Below are 21156 nucleotides of genomic sequence, written 5' to 3'. Positions count from 1 at the left end.
GGGGGGGGGGGGGGGGGTTAGCACAGTTACCTATGATTAGCTACACTTTGGTTCAAAAACCAAAAAAAAATTGGACAAGTTAGAAATAGCACCCCCAAAGAAAGAGGTAAAATGAAGAGGCAAATCAAGGTTGCAAACTCGCAAAGTCTGGATGGAGATTCAACTCATGTGGTTGTGGATTGTGTCATTGCTGAAGAACTTTTGAAAGAGGTGGATCGTAGAACCAATGCGACTATTGCGAAGATAGAGTTAAGCTATCGTTGGAGCGGGGTGCACTTAGAGACGAGATAATAGATGATGCTTTGAAAACACTACTGGAGAAAGGTGTATTTGACCAATGTGCCCCTATTACTCAATCAGAATTGAGAAGCCATAACAACAAGTCCTCATGGTCAATATGGCGAGATGGATCAGACAAAATCCCACAAGAAGAGGTCTGTTATGTATTCGATGCCATAGCCAAGTAGTAGCTTGCAATTTTGAAAGTAAAATAGAAATTTTGTCACTTTTAATAACTTAATGATGAACACCAATTGAAACTTGCAAAATATAATTCAAACACTTTTACATTATTAACAACTAAACACCAATAAAGTAGGCATGAATGTTACATGTGAATCTTGACAATTGTTCAAGTTCTTCAATAATTTTTGTTAAAATTAAATGTAATCTATCACTTAGAACTTAGAAGTTATCTTTACCACATAAAAAACTCAAGTAAAGGGTCCATACCAAACAGTCCATACCATACCAAACAGTTTCAAGTAAAGGGTCGTTAAATACACACATAAACCACAACAACTCATTCATCACCACTCTCACAACAAGAGCTAAGAACTTCTAAAGGTCACAAATTACTCTCTCTAAATTTTACTTTCACCATTCATTTCCTTTTCTTTTACCAAGTCTCTCTACTCTCTCATCTATACATTTGTTATATGAGGAAAGTGAGTGTCGGAGAATGCTCTCAGGGAATCATTAAATGATATGCTTTGTTTATATATTTGCTCTGTTTTGCTCTGTTTAAATGATCTGCTTTGCTTATGAAAAAATGCTCTGTTTTGCTCTGTGTTTAAGGCCGAGTTTGAAGTTAATCACCCAGACAAATACATCACATCGATTTGGGGAACGGTTAGAGATGATGGGAGTCGTACCATCAAAATCGAGAACATTTTGTTTGCTGGATTAGTGGAGGTTGTTTGTTTGCTCTGTTTTCTCTTCTACTTATGGTTGTACCATTTTGTAATTGCAATGTTTTTTTTTTCTTTTTTCAGTTAAACCCTAAACTACTTGAAAATTTCACAGTGGATGAAAATTACATTGCTCGGTTTAAGTTTCCGGTGTCGCAGCTTCAGTTCAAGACATCATACGGGAGAACATCTCAGGTGTTTGGTTCGCCCGGTTTGCTTAGCAATGAGTTCGTGATAGGCAAAAACGGAACGAAACTTGTTGGGCTCCATGGTCGCTTTGGTGACTTTCTCTGCTCTATAGGAGCTCACTTTATTCTCGTTCCTCCTGTTTTTAAGCAACTAGAACTTCATGGTGGGTTCCTTGGGGAGAAATGGGACGATGGGGTTTACGACTCTGTGAGGAAAGTTCGTGTTGGAGAAGATGCTGATCGTGACATCTCCGTTGAATTCGAGTACAGTAATGGAGATCAGCTGATAACTCATTCTCACGGCAAAATACTACAAGAACGTAAAGAGGTATATAAATATTGGTTTCTTATTTAACCAAAAAAAATATTGGTTTCTTGAATCCATGTTCTGTTTTTCAATATTCACTGCTTAATGTAACCCTGGTTCTGCAGTTTGTGCTGGACTATGAAAATGACGAGTACATAAAGTCCATTGAGGGATTTTACGATAAATTTGGTTACATTTCGTCTTTAACCTTCAAAACATCAAGAGATAGAGATTCTGAGGTATTTGGGAAACCGAAGGGTAAGAAATTCGTCCTCATGGCAAAAGGGTTTGATAAGCTTGTCGGGTTCCGAGGAAGGTCTTACGATAATTGTGTCACTGCTCTCGGAGCAAATTTTGCGGTGGTGGTAGCTCCTCCAGTGAAGAAACTAGAAGCAAAAGGTGGGAATCCTGGTTGCGAGGAGTGGGATGATGGGATCCACGAAGGTGTTTACAAGATAATGGTATCAAGCGAACACTCAGCTGTGAAGTCGGCCAAGTTCGAGTACGTCAACGGATACGCCGACGGACAGTACCAAACTGTAAATGGAAACGATCACGTGAAGATCATCCCAGGTGATGATATCAAAGAGGTATTTGCTCTATTTCTCGAATTTATTAATACCCAATGAACTTTTTAATGTCAATATAGTTTTATGTTTGGTGTAGTTTAAGCTTTCGTTAGGAGATGAATACATCACATCCGTTGAAGGACACTACGGTCAAATACATAACGATGGAATAGCGCGTGAATTGACTGAACTGATTGGATTCAAATACATAACGATGCTTAAGTTCAAGACAAACAAGGGTATAACATATCAAGCGTTGGGAAACGAAGAAGAAGATTCTGAGTATGTGGGCGAATCGTTCGTGTTGGGGATGGAAGGTCACAAGATTGTTGGGTTCCATGGCATGTCTTCATATGATACTCTTAATCGAATTGGTGCTTACGTCAAGCCAATCGATAGCCCTTAAAAGTTTTTTATTTATAAAGTGCAAAAGCATGTGTGTATGCTTTAGACTCTTCTTAATTACCTTTTTATGTCATCTTCATGGTTGTTGTTGCTAGTATTCTCCTTAATTGTGCCTTATGGCTTTTCCATTTGAATAAAGAAGTACTCTATTTTTATATTTACACTAGTTATCTAATTTTCTTCAATAAAGAATGTGTTATACTTATACATATTGTTATATAAATACTTCAAACAAAACTTAACTTAATTCACTAAAAAAAAATTAATAACTGAAACAGAAACAAAATGATCTTTCGATTACAAGCATCTAAAGTGGCATGTAAAGCAAAAGGTGCATTTACCATTACATGCATATTTTGTCACTATCACATTAACTCATTTTCCACTAGCGAGATCTACCAATATCACATAGTTTCACATTCACTGGTAAAAGAAATATAGTTGTGAGTCTTGTCAGAATCAATAATTCACAATGTTGAAACCTTTTTTCACAATGTCAAAAAATTTATTCCAAGCTGTATTCAAAACATTAATTTCAATAAAACCTACTGTTTAGAAGTAAGTGGAAACGGAACGGTTACTAAAATTTCACAAATACGAACGATAATTTAACCATGCGAAAACAGGAATTTTATGCTTTTTGTAGTTCTTTTGAGATGAGAGAGAAAACGACAATCTAAAAAGTCATTCGTCACTTACTTTTGAGACGAGAGAGAAAACGACAATCCAAAATTATTATGTTAATTTTGACTTGGCAACGTACGAGGAATGAATATATTATATATGTCCGACTTGTAAAACATGTGATCCACACTATAGCTATAGTTTTACACAGCTCACTCATTTAAATGGATACAAAATATGCGACGATAAATGTAGCCAAATATTCTTAAACTGTAATTGATATTAGTGTATATATATATTCTCACACAATCATTATAATTAATTTGCTCTGTTTTTCCAATTATTTAAATTTTATTTTATCAAGTGAAGCTATAGTAGATTCACATTGTCTATTCTTGCGTTCTTCTAATTTTTTTTCTCACGGATTGGACGAAATAGTTCAATGTGTCATAGATATATCGTATTATATGGATGTCTATTATCGGCTCATTAGTATAAACTCTAAACTTTAATATTGTATCCCTATATATATGTTGTATCCTCTGCAACAGAGTAATAATATATTCATGGCTTCGTTATATAAAACTTATTTTTTTGTATAACAGATTGACCCATATCTACTTGGATGATTCACCGAAAAAAAATGTTTTAATTGTTCAGTATTTGTTGGTTTACTAATAAATAAAAAACAATATATATATAACTATATTATTATTATAATTATATTTTTTGGTAAAACGTTTTAGATTTTATGATAAAATCTTAAGTAAAAAAATAAAAACGTTTTAAAATATATATATATATATATATATATATATATAGATAAAGAAATGATGCTTAATATTTATTTAGCATTCATTTATATCATTGTTTATAATGTTTGTGATTTACTTTATTTGTTTAATCACAAAATTAAATCTAAGAAAATTAGATATAATATCATGATGAAATATTTTAAATCATGTCTCCAACCTTCTTTGGTGAATACATTGAAAATTTAGTAACAAATTACTAAATAATAATTATTGATTTTGTTTTCTTGGCATCACTTCTATGGAGAGGTTTAAGTCCAAGTATATGATCATAAAAATGCATTTATTCTTTAGAATAATCTAAAGAAAGTAAATGACTAAAAGTCTATAAGAGAATATATACAAACAATTTAATTTCACTTATTACCAAGATTATAATAGAATATAATATCATTGTTAGAAATATATTAGAGAAAATATATTTTACTTGTCACAAAATATTGTTGTCATGTAAGACACAATATAGTAAAAATATATATATATTTTTAAAAAATATGATAATCTTATTTTTTTTGTGACTGTGTAAAATTATGAGATGTTGATGTAAATCACATCCTATTGGCTTGGTCTATTCATTAAACTGAATATGACTTTATGCAAAGAAAAAGGAAAATATCACATCAATGATAAGAAAGTTGCTATAAAAATGGCTATAAATGTGGGTATGATATATATATATATATATGGTCGCGGTTAAGTCGACTAGTGTCTCCACTATAAGTAAATAAGAAATACATATCTCATATATATATATGATGATGATGAAAGAAGCTAGTGTGAGACAATATCCACTATTCTACTACAATATTAAGAAGTAGTAGAAAAAGTATTGAAAGCTCTTGAAGAGTATATATATATTATTGCCTATGGGAACATAATTTGATAATTATGTGTTATAATCTCCCAATTAGTCTCAAAGTTGAAAGGGTCTAAGATATAATATATTACCCAATTTGAGAATGTTATTGATTACAAAGTGGAATTCAAATCGAGATTGATAGACATGAAATGTCATCATCTCGAGGGAGAGAATTTATGAATCCCACATATAGAGGTGATGGAACAAATATAAGATTATGTTCAAACCCAAAATGAGTATAATCACTCATATGAAAAAGCAAATCTTGAGGATTTGAAAAGTAATCATGTTGAGACAATATGCGAAGAAAATACTTTGAGATCATAAGTATTACCCAAGGCAAGAAAAGTATTTTAGAGATTACATGCATTATCTAGAAGATAAAATGCTTTGTGAAAATCTCATTGTTTGGCATGACCGGTTAAGCCATTCCGGTTTAGTAGTGATGCGAAAGAATAATCAGAAATTTCTGAAAATATTTATTAGAGAACCTAAAGAGTTTTCTTTGTGATTTATTATGTGTGCTGCTTTACAAAGCAAACCGATTATATGGTTTTCACCGACCCCATGAATCTGGATAATGTCAATTTTCTCGTATGTATACAAAGCGATATTGTGGACTGATCATCCACTATATATGTTTGTTATTAACTTGCAACATGGTGTTTGCAAGAGTATTTGGTTAATTTACAATGGTGGTGAAACCATGCCAAGTAATTGACAAAAATGATTTTATATGTCAAGTAATTCGCATCATGCCAACGAATAATCATGAGTACTCCCTCATTACAATTGGTTTAGGTCAGAAACCAGATATCTTCCATTTAAATGTGTTATACATTTTGGTTGCTCCACCAAAGTTATATAAGATGGAATTTGAAAGAATGTTGGAAATATGTTGGATATGAATCTCTTTTAAAGATTGAATATCTCGAGAATTTGAGGCTCGAGATGCAGAGACTGTTTTAGTGAGTCAGTCTTTCCAACATGAGGGGGAGAAAATAAACAGCTGGTAAAAAAATATATTGTAAGAAATTATCTTGATCCTCGTACTAAGAAATGTGCGTTAGAAATTAAAAAGATAATTTATTGGCAAAGTTTGCAAAGATGCTAAAAGCATGCAAGAGCCATTTTCTGACCTTGAGTGACAAAGTCACATAGACCAGTTGTGCTCCAATTGAAATAAATATCCTAGAAGGATAAGATCAACTGCTAGTAAGTCTAAGGATCACATGATGTGTGATAGACTTATAGTTCCAAATATAAGCATCTTCGGAAAAGAAAAAGGAGCATAAATTAATATGGCACCGAGGAAGCAAAGAGTTATGGAAAATCTCTAGAAGAGATGTAGACATGAGTAAGAAAGAGATTCAGGTACCTGAGAATCATAATGAAAAGAAATCTCAACAAGTTGAGTCATGTCTAGAATAAAAAGGAACCAAAGAGTAAATCGACGTCGTAAATATGTTTGCATGCAATGTTGCAGTTGATGATGTTATGGATAAAATCGAGGATCATAAACCGCGGTTAATAGAAACTTTTATTGAAAAGTGTACACAAAGAATGATTTGTTAATCATTGAAAGAAATAACTATGAAATAGTTTAAGTCTCTTAAAGAGATAATATTTGGATTTGTAGTCCTTACACTTGAAAGTGTAAAATGAGTGGGACATAAGAGGATCTTTATGAGAAATAAAGTACATGTAGTAGTACAATGATTCTCATAAATACTTGATATTTATTATTATGAGAAATGCACTCTTATATGGTGGAAGCAACTATTTTAGATCCCTTATGAGTTTGACAGTAAGAGTAAGACTTGATTCAGTCTATCCAGCATGTTTTCAAACTGTCATAAGTATCCCTTAAAGTGATTATATTGCTAAAATCAATATTTTATAGTTCTCGAGAACGTTGTTAAAGTGAGAAAACGTTTTGATGCCTTTTGACACCTTTGGGGAGTAAATGGTGAGAGTTTTTCTTATGAGAATCATTGGTATAGATCATTGTTGTTGATCTTAGGAATCTCATTGTGGGTTGAAAATAGATCGGGAACAATCTAAGAGAAAATCTTAGAGTTGTGTAAATCCGAGATTGAACACTAATTGTAATTGTGTTTAAAAAGTATTTTCAAGAAAGTTTGAGGACGTAGGCCTTTGCTGAACTTCGTTAAAAGAAAAATTATTTGTGTCTCTTGTCTCTTCAGCACTTACAAGTGATTCTTGTTAAAAGAAAGGTACAAGAACAAGTACAAATATGTTGATCATGAAAATGTTATCTTATCTCTGGTAGAGATTTCACATACCAATGAAGATATGGAGAAATAATCAGTGATGAAATATTACTCCTGAAAGATGGAGAAATCAGATTTTATAAGATCAGATATTTCATGAAATTTCTTGAGGTTACAGATTTGACATCTAATGAAAGAGATATTATCTCAAGATACTTACATCATCTTACATAGAAAAATGGTCTTGAAGTACCATACTAAGAAGACGAGTTGAAAGAGAAAGTTTTACAAGGAGATTATGAATAACTCCTATGTATAGGATGATTGTTTGGAAGATTGTGTGTAAAAGAATATTTGGGCTTAAGTTCAAATAGATCTTCTATATGAAAGGGGTTCAAATGACTTGAAGTTCAATGACCCAGTAGAATATTTGATGATCATATGAGTTTGTACCTGAAAGCGCTGTTTATAACAGTTCAGGAAAGATGATATATATGATCATAATGCATAACCTGAAGATGATGCTTTTAGGGGGAGATATATGATCATAAGCGTGGTTGTACTCTTTTTCCATTATCATGGTTTTTATCCCATAGGGTTTTTCCATGAAAGGTTTTTAACGAGACAACAAAAGAACACGCGAAAGATAAACACCTGAAGAGGAATATTATGATTCCAATGGTGAAAGACTATCATCTTCAAAGTCTTTGACATACATTGATGAGATCGTGAGAAACAAAGATAATTATAAAGATGAGTCACTTGCGAGATCCATGACCAATAGAAGTATGGTGATACACGTTTACTACAGATTCGTTCAAGTGAAGATTAGGCGAACCATTTACCAAGGCGTTTCCAACCACTACTTTTAAGAAGCTACTTCATCATATTGGATCGGTCATCTCAAAGATTTCAAGTGATGTAATCATGAGGGGGAGTAAAAGCGTGTGCACTCTTTTCCCCTTAACCATGGTTTTTCCCATTGGGTTTTTCTAGTAAGGTTTTTAACGGGGCAGCATCTCATATGCGCATTTGGGACTACATTTTTATAATGGTCATCCAAGGGGGAGTGTTATAGATATATTGTATTATATGAATGTCCATTATCGGCCCATTAGTATAAACCCTAAACCCTAATATTGTATCCCTATATATATGTTGTATCCTCTACAACAGAGTAATAATACAACAGAACAATTCCCTAAACCTCTTGTTATAACAAAATGTGTATATTCATTGAATCATTGTTGACAGTATTAAATTTGTGTTTTTTTTTATAGTAAAGTAATTGAAAATCAGTACAAAGACAAAGTTTAAGGAAATACATTAAGAGTTCTTTGGTTTTGGTGTGAGTGGAATATTGAGAATTAGACTGTTTACTTTTGCAAATTTTTAAGCGAATAAGACATAATCAATCATTTTTTTGGGGATCCAAAAAACAATTTTTTTTTGTGCCATGTAAAGAAAAAAAAGAACAACCTTTTTTAAGCATATGTGTAAATCAAATTCCTTTAAAAAAAAAATTACATTTAATCAACCCTAAGAAAAGAGATCTCGGAATGGTTGTTACACGACGGCGACAGCCAAATAGTGAGGTAGAGAAAGCAAAAATACAATGAAATTATGAAATGGACATATAAATAATAATTATTGTTAAGAAATCATTACAATTTTGTGTGTGAACGAACGAACATATGTATAACTCAAAACATGGAAAAATAGATATTGTTTGTTGCAGCCAAAATCTATCGCAATTGATGATTCTTAAGGTAGCAGTAGAAACCAAGGAAAACATGGAGCCACCAAGTGAAAGACTGAAGACAAGAAATGCATTTTTCTACATTAAGTACAAGTACCAAGCGAGTAAAGGACGGTATATAGGTCTTTAGACAAAGTCTATATTAAGAACTAAGAAGAACCAGGAGGAACTAAGGATACCTCACTCTCGAGTTTCAAGGTCTCTTTCTGGAGGGTTTAGGCCGTGTATAGGTCTTAAAACAAAGTCTATGCCTTTAGTACCAATAGACTTGGATCACTTTACAAGGATTCAAAATAAAATGCCACAAGTAGATTAAGACATAATAATAATATTAGCATTAAACTTGCAACAAAAAGAACAAAACCATAATACCAAACCAAACCGTTATGGTTTATCCAAGTTTGTAAGTCAATACCCGAACCAGTCAAGCATTTTTAAAACCGGGTAAAACCCGATTCACCAAAAAATGTCATCATGCCTTAGGTTCGTTCTTGACTCCCCCAAAAATTAAGGTAGTAAAACTACTGTTTTTACCCTTTATACCGGATCGAATTTACCCTCGTCGACCAAAATTACATTACCTAATCAAGTTTTTTAGCTGCGCAATATTTACCAAAATACCCTCCAAATGTTCCCTTAATTACTGACGTCGTTCACCAGCGCGGATGTGATACGGTTGACAGTGGCGCAAATACGGTTGTTGATGGCGGAGACAGTGGAAAGATCTAGTTTTGCATCGGCGCCGGAGGTGTTTTTCACCAAGACCTGTATTGCAACGGTGAGAAAGCACGAAGGCAAATTCACAGAAGTGCCCTTGACGCCATCGGATGGATTCACTGGAACAACAGAGAACCCCACGGGCAAAAGAGGAATGTTAGAAGGATCCTTGCCGTTCATAGCGAGCTGAAATGCGTCGGCGTCGACGGTGGAGAACACGAGGAGACTGCCGGAGTCATCGGTGCAAGTTTCTTGAAGCATCAACTCTACATTATGCCATGTGTTGCTCTCCATCTGCGTAATTCAAGAACCATAAATTTTGAATTAAAAATTCGAATTTTTTGATTTTGAAAAAGTATGAAAGATTTTGAAATCTCACTAACATTGATCCGAAGAAGAGAGGTGTTGTTTCCAGGATGTGATCCATTAGCGATATGGGCAACTTCTTGAAATGAACTCCCATTGAACAAGATCTCCAGCTTCAGCAGAGAAGAAAAAATCTCAAATTTGGATTTCACAACCTTTATGGATCAGAAGAACAGAGGAAGCAGATTCTAGTTTTTTTACTTTCTTACCTGAGAGAGACGTTGATTGTCACGGAGAAGATCAAAGACTTTGTGATGAGAATAAGGAAGATACGTGACTGACACGGCACAAGGAACAAAACCATCACTAACTGTCCTGGTTACGATTCTCACTGTGTCCTTTGTTGATGCTTGTCCGTACGAATTGCTTATGTTCAGGCAAAAAGTTTTCACCATTCTCTGTGACAGCTTCATCAAGTTCTTCCTCGCTGCTACAGAAGGTATCACTGAAAAAAACAAAAAAAACACTAAAGAACGGATAAGAAAACCACATTGGTTGTGGAAGTTTGATGTTTTACTTGTGAAACAAGTTATATACCTCCAAGGTCAGTGATGTTTGTAGCCATGAGACTAGCCATCCTTTCACACTGTCTCTTCAACACAGCTAGCCATCGTTCAGCGCCAAAGGCTACACCGCTCTTCACATACTCTTTAACCACCTCGTCCTGTTCTTGCTTCTCTTCTACTTCCACGTGCTCTACCCATGTGACCTCAGAGTATCCGTTAGCCATTTCTTGAATGATGCAACCAGAAGGTTTTCTCCGGTATAGTCCAATAGTAGTAGTAGCAGCAGTTGAAGCTGGTTTGACAAAACCGCGGAAGCTTTCGATCGGGAAATCTACAATTATCCATTTTACTTTTTTCGCCTTTCGCTCCAAATATCGAAGAAAGTAACCTTCTCTTGTTGGTAGTAATGGAGATACTACTTGTAACCCTGCATACATCTGTTTTCAAAAGAGAGACAAAGACTTCACTACCTTAAAAGATGAACTTATTTGATCACTCTATGTACTAAAACAGAATTACTCACCAGAAGAAGAGAACCATTTGTTCCAGACACTTTAGAAGATATGACCTGAATCAATTTGGCGCTTGACACTATCGGGCAGAACAGTTCTGACCACTGATCCTTTGAAGCAAAATTGTAACATATCTATGTTAAAATGTGAGTTTTTAGAAAATGCATTCAAAGAAATGTGCTTTGACTTGTTCTTACAGCATCAAGGAATGCTTTGACGAGGGTCATGCTGTTCATCATGACAACTGCTTTAGCTCTTGAAGCTTCTCTGCGAAAACGATCATCATCATCCATTGGAGGCCATAAGAACATCTTCTTATACTCTTCCTCGTTCAGACACACACTCTCATTGTCTAATCTCTTCTTAGTCCACAAGGGCTCATTGACATCACACATGATAATTAATTCTTGACAGCAAGAAACTGCAAGTTCCATCGCAATAGCCTTTTCTTCTTCTGCAATCAACACGTCGTCGTTGTTATCAGTCTCCGGGAAGAAACAGGCAATCTCTTGTGAAGGAGGAGGAGGGTCGACCCTCATCGAAACGATGCGGCGTAACTGATCAAGCTGCAACGTATAATAACACTATAACAGTTTGATACAGTAGATAAAACATCAAATATTTTAAGATTAATTCATTGGAATACCTCTTGGCGGAGGCGAGTGTTTTCGAGGCGGAGGTTGTTGCCACAAGAAGAGCAAGAGAGGCACTGTGAACTTGACTGAAGTTCTTGACTCTCAATTTTAAGAGTATCGTTCTCTGCTTTCAGCATTACATTAGCTCTTCTGTCTTGTTGTGCCTGTTAATTAATCTCAGTATTAACATCTAACATGAATGGTCCAGAGCCAGATTTTCTAAACCCCGATACTTAAACCGGTTTACATGGTTAAAATCAAGCCACAGAACATTAAAGAGTGAACTTTTTACCCTGATTTGGGTACGTTTGTTTTGAAACCAAAACTTGACTTGTAGAGGCGTGAGACCAAGTCCTTCACTTAATCTCAATCTTTTGTTTTCACTCGGATAAGAAGTTTCTTCAAACACTCTATACAATACACACAAACTTAATTAAAATAGTAAACATTATCTCATCATATAACATTGTTTTGAAATAGTAACTACATATGTGGAATAAAGGAAACGGCAAGAAGACGTACGCTTCCATTTCTTGAATCTGATGAACAGTGTGCCTATGGTAACGACTCTTCTTAGCAGCAGAGGACTCTTCTTCGATTGCAGTAGTCTCCACCAGGTAATGATGACCCGACCCGGTTGACACACCCGACCCGCTTCCGATCATGCTCATCACCCCGTACTCTTCTTCTTTCTAAAAACCACCGAAACAACAAAAAGTCATCAACTTTCTAATAAAAAAGTAAGTAGAAAAAAGTTAGGGTTTTTGGTTGGAAGCGAAAGACGAACCGGTGTCATGTAAGGAAAATTAAGGTTATCGAAAGCAGTAAACTTGAGATTAGGGTTTTGGATTGTTGCTGTCGGAGACGAAGAAGAGGTTGAACCGAAAATCTTGTCGGAATCGGAATATGAAACATCTTCGCTAGACTTCATCACTTGATAATCTCCGTACATCACGGTTTTGTCTTTCGTTTCCATTTTTATTACAAAATCAGAAGAAGAAAACACAAAGAAGAGTGAGAGAGAGAGAGAGAGTTCAAGGATTTTGTTTTTCACTTCATCTTTTTTGCGTCTTCACTCTCAATACTTTATCTTGTTTTGGCTTCAGAGAGAAACTGAAGAGAGAAAAAAAAGAATCACTAAAATACCAACTAAGAAGAGTAAACGGCGTACGTTTATGTTTAACGGCGATATTTAACGGAATACTGATAAGACAAAACAGCTTGTCAAACACTCTTTACCTTTGTTCTTTTTTGCCCTCGAAGGAAGCAGAGTGTCAAATCAAATCTTCGCCAGACGATTCCATAAAGTCAACAAACTTAGGTTCTCGGTCAAACTTTATTCCTTACGCGCTTCCCAATTGCGTGTACTACAACCACGTTACTTATCTTACGGACCCTCACGGACCAAGTCCGAGTTTAATATGGTACTACTACATAACTTTTTTTTTTTTTGTCAAGCAGGTACTACTACATAACTATGCATGTTATTTTGTAAGATTTACATTATTTTACTCTGTTTATCGAATATAAAATAAAAGAGTACATGTTGAAACTTGCCGCAGTTGAAGAACTTTAAGATACTACAATTGTTGCTAAGCTTGTGTTATTACATTGGAGGTTTGCGACAATAACAACGGTATGTGATACAAACATATATAACTTCGCCTTTTGATTTGCACAAGTCAATGCACGATTGGACATTACACCTTGGCTTAAGGGATATCACGCGGAGGTATCCTTCATTAACGCATTGACACTTGTTCTGCTCACACTTGATGTGGCTCTTTGTTGCACAGTTTAGATTAGTGCAATCAGAGTCGTTGTTGCAAGATTGTGCAAGAATTTGCGTACCTGTGAAGATTTAAATATGTTATTGCTCATGATGATATGTAACATTGATGATGAAGATGATTATAGTGACGGTGATGAATGCAACTAATAAACATATGATCCAAAAATCTTACATGTTGAGAAAAGCATAAAACCGATAAATATCAAAGTCGCTGACTGCATTTTTTATTGAATACGTTTGTATTTTTTTCTTGAGTTTTGATTTGGTGGGTAAAGTGGATGATTTGGAGACTATTTATAAGTGTAAGAAAACCAACCATAAGCAATATGTTTTGCAAACTGTTTTACTGGTCAGTGTTTGCATTTTCTTTTTTGGTAAGTACCGTTATTATCTTTAATGTAACAATATTTTATACCTAAGTTATTTTAGAAAGAGTGGAAAATTTACCATTGTATCTTGTCTTTTGATGCATATCATAAATTAAAAATCACATACTTTGACCACAATATTCACAATTAACTTGGGCACAGGCCGGATCTCAATTTCTCTTTAAGGTCAATTTGATATTCATTTTCCCAAATGTGATTATCTTTAAGGTCAATTTGATACTCATTTTTTCCAATGTGTATTTCATCAGCAATTAAGTACATAACGTAGACAAATGAAGAATGAATCTGAAAATGAAGTGAAAGAAAATAATACGAACTAAGTTTTAGACCATCTCCAGTGTATATCTCTATTTTTTACTCTATTATATGGTAACTCTAAAATAGAACATGTTTTTTTTTCAATGTGTTACTCTATACTTGACTCTAAAATAGAGGTAGTGTAAAAAAATAGAGTTACTCTAAATATAGAGCAATCTCGTCATTTTTTCTATTTTAGAATAAAATATAGAATATGGTTGGAGCAAATGTTTATATAATAGAGTTTTGACTCTAAAATAGAGTGGGGTTGGAGATGGTTTTACGTTCTTAGTCAAATTGGCCAACTTAAATATTATTGTAACAGTATGATATTAATCAATATTAAAAAGATAATATTCGATATTTGAAAGAGTATCCGTTATATAAATTACATGGGAGGTTTGTGACAGTAACAACGGTTCATGATACAAGCATAAGCTTGTTCACCTTTTGCCTTACAATAGTCAATGCAAGTAGCCACACCACAATTGGTATTGGTATCATCTGGTAAAGCCACAAATCTTTCAAGCGGGCATTCACAACCAGCATTCACACACGTGGGCGTACCAAATGGTGTTGGACATTTGAGTCTAACGCAATCAGCGTTGTTCTTGCAAGGTAGATATCCAGTTCGTGCTAGAATCGGTGTACCTGTTAGAATCATATAATTGATATTATATTATCCATATTGGTGAAGTAGAGGATCAATACAATTGAAAAATAAAATCTGTTGTGTAAACTCACATGTTGAAAAAAGTATAATACCAATGAATATCAAAGCTGATTTCTCCATTTTTATTGTGTTTATACTTTTCTTTTGTTAGTAATGATTTTGATATTGTTTGCAAACTAAACGATATATATGTATTTTCTCTTATACCGTGGCAATTTTCTTTTTTACTTTTTTCACTTTAAACAAATTTAGTTTGGTAATGTGTTTAATTAGTCGAGATTTTCTTCTATTTACGTTTATTTTTGCAATCAATACGTCAATCTTATTAAATTTAAAATGCTTAGATCCTTATATCTTTTTGTTTTTTTTTCTACAAAGATGTTTTTAATCCTCTTTATAATAAAACGGAAGTACACAATAATATGTAGGCTATATAATTTTAATAAGTTGGTTACAAATAGGTTATACATTAATTGTAGATTAATTGGTTACAAGTTAAATAGTGGATTCAAGATATTATTCTAAATTGATAAATTAATTGGTTACAAGATAAATAGTGTGTGCAACTAAAAATTATTTTTGGAAGTTTATTGCTACAACACGTTGTTTCCAAAAATCTTAAAAGAGAATATTTCAAATTTATTTTCGCAGATTCGACAGATTTTCTTACTAGATCACATTGTTAACCAACTTATTAAAGAGAATAAAAATATACTGTTAAACATAAAAAAAGGATAAAATCTTTGCACTTTATCACAATTAATCGTGATTTCTGAAATATTATTCTGCAATTGAAAATAAAATCTTAATGGAATCTTTCAAACTTTTATATAAATCATGCAAATCTCCTTTCACTAAAATACATAAAACAGAATTACACAACTTTTTTTTGTAGAATATATAATCCCCTTTATAATAAAACAGAAGTACACAACATTATTGTGTAGACTATATAATTTTAATAAGTTGGTTACAAATAGGTTATACATTAATTGTAGATTAATTGGTTACAAGTTAAATAGTGGATTCAAGAGATTATTCTAAATTGATAAATTAATTGGTTACAAGATAAATAGTGTGTGCAACTAAAAATTATTTTTCGAACTAAAAATTATTTTTGGAAGTTTATTGCCACAGCACGTTGTTTCCAAAAATCTTAAATGAGAACATTTCAAATTTATTTTCGGCAGATTCGACAGATTTTCTTACTAGATCACATTGTTAACCAACTTATTAAAGAGAATAAAAATATACTGTTAAACATAAAAAATAATAAAATCTTTGCACTTTATCACAACTAATCGTGATTTCTGAAATATTATTCTGCAATTGAAAATAAAATCTTAATGGAATCTTTCAAACTTTCATATAAATCATGCAAATCTTCTTTCACTAAAATACATAAAACAGAATTACACAACTTTTTTTTGTAGAATATATAATTTTTATAAGTTGGTTACAAAATAAGTTATAGATTAAATATAGGTTGATTACAAAAAAAGTTATATAGATTAATTGGTCAATCTGGGCTATATGAATACACTTGAGAATATCCCAAATAATACTCTGAAGAAAATATTCCAATAATTTATACAATTTCCAAAATAAAATATATAGTTTTCCATGTATTGTTACAAAATATATACTGTTAGGCATAAAAAATAATAATTTTTTGGCAATTTATCACACTTAATCGTGATTTCCGAGATTTTATTGTGCAGTTAAAAATAAAATCTTATCTAAGCACGGGTCATATTAAAAAAATTTCACCAAACACGTCAAAAATTAAAATAAAGACAAACAACAAACCTAACCATTACTCATACATAAAACTACAAAATTAACAATATAAAATTTACAAAATAAGTGTTCAAGCCATCATATTTAGCATATGATTTTATTACATAATGTTTTATCAAAAAAAACTTTTTAAAACCATCGTATAAATTATATTTTATTCTAAAATTATAATATAAATAAAAGAAATTTCAACATGTGCTAGAACCTGAGTCCTAATCTAGTTAAAAATTTAAGATAACTGAAAGAATATTATTTGTTGAGACTTGAGAAAGGAACAAAATGATTGGTATTTTGGTTCAGTAAAATATTAGGCTGGTTAAAATACTCAACCTTGCTTCTTCATCAATTTTGCAGAATGGAGATATTTCAAGAAAACAAGGACAAAATTGTTTTTCNACACTTAATCGTGATTTCCGAGATTTTATTGTGCAGTTAAAAATAAAATCTTATCTAAGCACGGGTCATATTAAAAAAATTTCACCAAACACGTCAAAAATTAAAATAAAGACAAACAACAAACCTAACCATTACTCATACATAAAACTACAAAATTAACAATATAAAATTTACAAAATAAGTGTTCAAGCCATCATATTTAGCATATGATTTTATTACATAATGTTTTATCAAAAAAAACTTTTTAAAACCATCGTATAAATTATATTTTATTCTAAAATTATAATATAAATAAAAGAAATTTCAACATGTGCTAGAACCTGAGTCCTAATCTAGTTAAAAATTTAAGATAACTGAAAGAATATTATTTGTTGAGACTTGAGAAAGGAACAAAATGATTGGTATTTTGGTTCAGTAAAATATTAGGCTGGTTAAAATACTCAACCTTGCTTCTTCATCAATTTTGCAGAATGGAGATATTTCAAGAAAACAAGGACAAAATTGTTTTTCTCAGGTCTAATTACCAAACCGACCATAAATCCAATGTTACAGGAACACAAGTCTTTGTCCTAAATAAAAAGTGCAATCTTCTNCATTACTCATACATAAAACTACAAAATTAACAATATAAAATTTACAAAATAAGTGTTCAAGCCATCATATTTAGCATATGATTTTATTACATAATGTTTTATCAAAAAAAACTTTTTAAAACCATCGTATAAATTATATTTTATTCTAAAATTATAATATAAATAAAAGAAATTTCAACATGTGCTAGAACCTGAGTCCTAATCTAGTTAAAAATTTAAGATAACTGAAAGAATATTATTTGTTGAGACTTGAGAAAGGAACAAAATGATTGGTATTTTGGTTCAGTAAAATATTAGGCTGGTTAAAATACTCAACCTTGCTTCTTCATCAATTTTGCAGAATGGAGATATTTCAAGAAAACAAGGACAAAATTGTTTTTCTCAGGTCTAATTACCAAACCGACCATAAATCCAATGTTACAGGAACACAAGTCTTTGTCCTAAATAAAAAGTGCAATCTTCTTCTTCAACAATTCAAGAGAGATCAGTTCCAAGTTTTACTGGTTACAACAAGAATCATATAGGTTTTTACTTGTCTGCATATATCAAGGTTGAGCCGGAGTAGGAGCCGGAGCCGTAACCGGAGCTGTAGATGGAGGAGATTGTTGCTGCGGCGGCTGCGGTTGTGGCTCGAGATGTTCAGACTCTTTCTTTGCTTCAGAAAATTCAGAGGGTTTTGATTCATGTTCGGCTTCCTGTGTTGATGATGCAGCCTTTNTTTTATTCTAAAATTATAATATAAATAAAAGAAATTTCAACATGTGCTAGAACCTGAGTCCTAATCTAGTTAAAAATTTAAGATAACTGAAAGAATATTATTTGTTGAGACTTGAGAAAGGAACAAAATGATTGGTATTTTGGTTCAGTAAAATATTAGGCTGGTTAAAATACTCAACCTTGCTTCTTCATCAATTTTGCAGAATGGAGATATTTCAAGAAAACAAGGACAAAATTGTTTTTCTCAGGTCTAATTACCAAACCGACCATAAATCCAATGTTACAGGAACACAAGTCTTTGTCCTAAATAAAAAGTGCAATCTTCTTCTTCAACAATTCAAGAGAGATCAGTTCCAAGTTTTACTGGTTACAACAAGAATCATATAGGTTTTTACTTGTCTGCATATATCAAGGTTGAGCCGGAGTAGGAGCCGGAGCCGTAACCGGAGCTGTAGATGGAGGAGATTGTTGCTGCGGCGGCTGCGGTTGTGGCTCGAGATGTTCAGACTCTTTCTTTGCTTCAGAAAATTCAGAGGGTTTTGATTCATGTTCGGCTTCCTGTGTTGATGATGCAGCCTTTGGTGATTCAGACAAGTGAACTCTAGCAAACTCATCAACCACTTTCCTCTTGTCCTCTTCTTCAGCCATACCAGCTTTCTCTTTAGCCTTTTGTCCAACTTCTTCTGCAACTTTTGCCACTCTGTTGTAGGCTCCCGTGACCCATGTAGCACCTGTGAGCACATACCGGTTCTTCATTATAGCTGAACCTGCATTGCTCACTGTCTGCTCGGCAGCAGCGATTGCAGATTTGGTTTTCTCCGAGACTTGGTACTTTTGATCAACTTCCCTGACCTTTTCTCCCACAACGACTGTGCCGGTGTTGATCTTATCCGTGAAACCGATTTTCTTGTCGAAGGATGCGACTTTGGCAGATGCTGTAGATGTTAGCTGGTGTTTCTCATCAACACTCTTGGCTTTAGCTATGGCATCTTTGCCTAGTATAAAGCCCTTTGCAAGCATGCTGCTCACAACATCTTCAGCTTTTCTCAACACAGAGTCACCTGCCCTGGGAGATTTGTTGCTGTCCTTGGGTTCCTGTGAAAAAAATAGAAATGGTAAGAGTTTGAGTTGTGAAAAATGTCAGAAGAGATAGATGAATAAATAAAGAGCTTACTAAGGAAGCTAAAGCCTCCGGGGATAGATGGTAATCTGGGGCCATAGTGACAATAACTGAAGAATCAACAATAGTAGCTCCCTGAAAGAATTGCACAAATACTCTCAAGGTCACTCAAAGGAATTTGATTAATAAAATAAAAGAAGAACTGATACAAACAAGCTGAGAAGAGAAAAATACCGAGAGAAGAACCGCAGTTTCAGCTCCTTGTAAATCCTTGAAAGTAACATACGCCAGCTTAGTCCGCTCAGTTTCGCTGTGTTAAAAAAAGAGTTAAGAAACCTGAAGAAGTAAAAAGCTTGTAATCTAAAAGCCTTCCAAAAAAGGAAGGAAGGAAGAAGTAGAGAGGAAAGCAAAACCAAACCTCTGCATCTCGAGGTACAGAATATCACCAGAAAAGGAAAAGAACTCCTTGAGGTCTCGGTCAGTTGCTCCTAGAGAAACATTGCTCACTTTGACAGAAGTCATCTGCAAGAGAAAGACAGAGACTTTAAAATACACAAGCTTTACTTTACCATATTCTTAACATCTAAGACATTGGGTTCCTTCTAATGCACATACACATTCCTGAAGCAACACAAACTGAATTTATAAACATTCAATCACCAATACAATGATCAGAAACACAAACAACAATGTATAATGTATATCATCAATACAAGAAGATAAAAAGAAGCTCATAATGTTAAAAGATAATAATCAAAATATTGAAAATATTGAAAAAGCTAATCTTTGTCTCAAAACTAAATTAACAATATGCGGCACAACACATCAGACATTACAAAATGCTCAAACTAGGTCTCCGAAACAGTGATTTTCACCTAAAAAAATCAAAAACTGAAAAACTTCGAATCGTCTAAAAAAATTAAAAAATTTTAAAAACCAAATCCAAAACAAAACTAGGCGGATTCCTTCCTTCACCCAAAAATTAAACGCCATTTTTTTCACACATCCTTACAACAATCACACAATGAACAGATCTATATTCCTCAATCACAAAAAAAAAAAACCACCAAATGGTTTCAAGAACGTGCAGAGAACAAAATGGATCAGATAAACTCACCGACATGATGAAGATCGCTTTGACGCGGATTGAAACGGAAGATTGTTTTTATTTTGGTCTTTCTTGTTCACCTCTCTCTCATCAGGAACAAATTTGAAACGCAATAAAAAAAAAAATCAAAAGAGAGAAAAATCTTTGGGTCGCGGATTTGATGTGAAGAGGAGAAAAGAAGAAAAGTGGACCCTGTTAAAACGCCTTGGAAAAACGAGTCTTATTCGGGTTTGGCACGTGATATGGTCGGATCCTTCTCACGTGCCATTATTGTTGTAATTTATATAATAAACACTTTCCTGATTTCCCCAAAATCTACACCTTTTTTTATATATAATATTTCTTAATGAAAATAATTAGATTCGCCCAACGACGTGGATAAATCATTTAAAAAACAATATCAATTTTTATTAAAAGTAAAATAAATAGTTTAGTCCTATAATTAAACTTCTACTACTTTTTTTTTATTCTTTTTATTCACGTAAGTGTCTATAGTATGTATGTTACCCCCATAATCTTAAATCTTTTTTCATAATTTAGTCCCAAATCTATCATGACGATTGACGCGTCGTGACGACATCACGCTGT

At 33.3% G+C, this 21156-nt stretch overlaps 5 protein-coding genes across 8 annotated transcripts; 1 reads left to right on the top strand and 4 right to left on the bottom strand.

The window, feature by feature from the left end:
* LOC104727954 (jacalin-related lectin 45-like) lies at nt 1570-2660 on the top strand. Its single transcript, XM_019231856.1, has 4 exons — nt 1570-1586; nt 1649-1706; nt 1811-2275; nt 2352-2660. Exons 1-4 carry the CDS (start codon nt 1570-1572, stop codon nt 2658-2660), a joined length of 849 nt encoding a protein of 282 aa, XP_019087401.1.
* LOC104723314 (homeobox-leucine zipper protein HDG4-like) lies at nt 9260-12817 on the bottom strand. 3 transcript variants are annotated; one of them, XM_010441655.1, is made up of 10 exons: nt 12471-12817; nt 12206-12375; nt 11976-12093; nt 11695-11847; nt 11246-11614; nt 11060-11158; nt 10568-10973; nt 10240-10496; nt 10048-10143; nt 9260-9958 (listed from the first exon to the last, which is right to left on the bottom strand). In XM_010441655.1, the coding sequence occupies exons 1-10, from the start codon at nt 12657-12659 to the stop codon at nt 9584-9586; spliced, it is 2232 nt and encodes a 743-aa protein (XP_010439957.1). In that variant the 5' UTR covers nt 12660-12817; the 3' UTR covers nt 9260-9583. The 3 variants fall into 3 exon arrangements, with proteins under 3 accessions (XP_010439957.1, XP_010439959.1, XP_010439958.1); XM_010441657.1 differs by having other exon boundaries at nt 10240-10475; XM_010441656.1 differs by having other exon boundaries at nt 11060-11152.
* Nucleotides 13236-13735, bottom strand: LOC104723313 (defensin-like protein 306). Its single transcript, XM_010441654.2, has 2 exons — nt 13648-13735; nt 13236-13534 (listed from the first exon to the last, which is right to left on the bottom strand). Exons 1-2 carry the CDS (start codon nt 13694-13696, stop codon nt 13290-13292), a joined length of 294 nt encoding a protein of 97 aa, XP_010439956.1. The 5' UTR covers nt 13697-13735; the 3' UTR covers nt 13236-13289.
* Nucleotides 14498-14977, bottom strand: LOC104723312 (putative defensin-like protein 307). The gene is made up of 2 exons (XM_010441653.2): nt 14906-14977; nt 14498-14812 (listed from the first exon to the last, which is right to left on the bottom strand). The coding sequence occupies exons 1-2, from the start codon at nt 14952-14954 to the stop codon at nt 14550-14552; spliced, it is 312 nt and encodes a 103-aa protein (XP_010439955.1). The 5' UTR covers nt 14955-14977; the 3' UTR covers nt 14498-14549.
* On the bottom strand, nt 17980-20772 carry LOC104723311 (binding partner of ACD11 1). 2 transcript variants are annotated; one of them, XM_010441652.2, is made up of 6 exons: nt 20578-20772; nt 19879-19982; nt 19695-19770; nt 19515-19595; nt 18917-19435; nt 17980-18336 (listed from the first exon to the last, which is right to left on the bottom strand). In XM_010441652.2, exons 1-6 carry the CDS (start codon nt 20581-20583, stop codon nt 18169-18171), a joined length of 954 nt encoding a protein of 317 aa, XP_010439954.1. In that variant the 5' UTR covers nt 20584-20772; the 3' UTR covers nt 17980-18168. The 2 variants fall into 2 exon arrangements, with proteins under 2 accessions (XP_010439954.1, XP_010439952.1); XM_010441650.2 differs by lacking the exon at nt 17980-18336 and having other exon boundaries at nt 18560-19435.

This window comes from Camelina sativa, chromosome 11, assembly GCF_000633955.1.
Source record: "Camelina sativa cultivar DH55 chromosome 11, Cs, whole genome shotgun sequence".
Taxonomy (NCBI): domain Eukaryota; kingdom Viridiplantae; phylum Streptophyta; class Magnoliopsida; order Brassicales; family Brassicaceae; genus Camelina; species Camelina sativa.
Note: the sequence above shows the minus strand (reverse complement) of the source record. Positions and strands in the feature narration are given on the sequence as shown.

What these genes read in the sequence shown, in the direction of transcription:
- LOC104723311 (XM_010441652.2), bottom strand. An exon ending in CTGTACCTCGAGATGCAGAG is followed by an intron (nt 19,771 to 19,878) that starts GTTTGGTTTTGC and finishes TTTTTAACACAG; the next exon opens with CGAAACTGAGCGGACTAAGC. An exon ending in AAACTGCGGTTCTTCTCTCG is followed by an intron (nt 19,596 to 19,694) that starts GTATTTTTCTCT and finishes CAATTCTTTCAG; the next exon opens with GGAGCTACTATTGTTGATTC.
- LOC104723312 (XM_010441653.2), bottom strand. Translation starts at nt 14,954, where the DNA reads ATGGAGAAATCAGCTTTGATATTCATTGGTATTATACTTTTTTCAACA. An exon ending in TATTATACTTTTTTCAACAT is followed by an intron (nt 14,813 to 14,905) that starts GTGAGTTTACAC and finishes TGATTCTAACAG; the next exon opens with GTACACCGATTCTAGCACGA.
- LOC104727954 (XM_019231856.1), top strand. An exon ending in TACTACAAGAACGTAAAGAG is followed by an intron (nt 1,707 to 1,810) that starts GTATATAAATAT and finishes CTGGTTCTGCAG; the next exon opens with TTTGTGCTGGACTATGAAAA. An exon ending in CAGGTGATGATATCAAAGAG is followed by an intron (nt 2,276 to 2,351) that starts GTATTTGCTCTA and finishes TGTTTGGTGTAG; the next exon opens with TTTAAGCTTTCGTTAGGAGA.
- LOC104723314 (XM_010441655.1), bottom strand. Translation starts at nt 12,659, where the DNA reads ATGGAAACGAAAGACAAAACCGTGATGTACGGAGATTATCAAGTGATG. An exon ending in TCAAAGCATTCCTTGATGCT is followed by an intron (nt 11,159 to 11,245) that starts GTAAGAACAAGT and finishes TTTGCTTCAAAG; the next exon opens with GATCAGTGGTCAGAACTGTT. An exon ending in CCTCTCTTCTTCGGATCAAT is followed by an intron (nt 9,959 to 10,047) that starts GTTAGTGAGATT and finishes TGAATTACGCAG; the next exon opens with ATGGAGAGCAACACATGGCA.
- LOC104723313 (XM_010441654.2), bottom strand. Translation starts at nt 13,696, where the DNA reads ATGCAGTCAGCGACTTTGATATTTATCGGTTTTATGCTTTTCTCAACA. An exon ending in TTTTATGCTTTTCTCAACAT is followed by an intron (nt 13,535 to 13,647) that starts GTAAGATTTTTG and finishes AAATCTTCACAG; the next exon opens with GTACGCAAATTCTTGCACAA.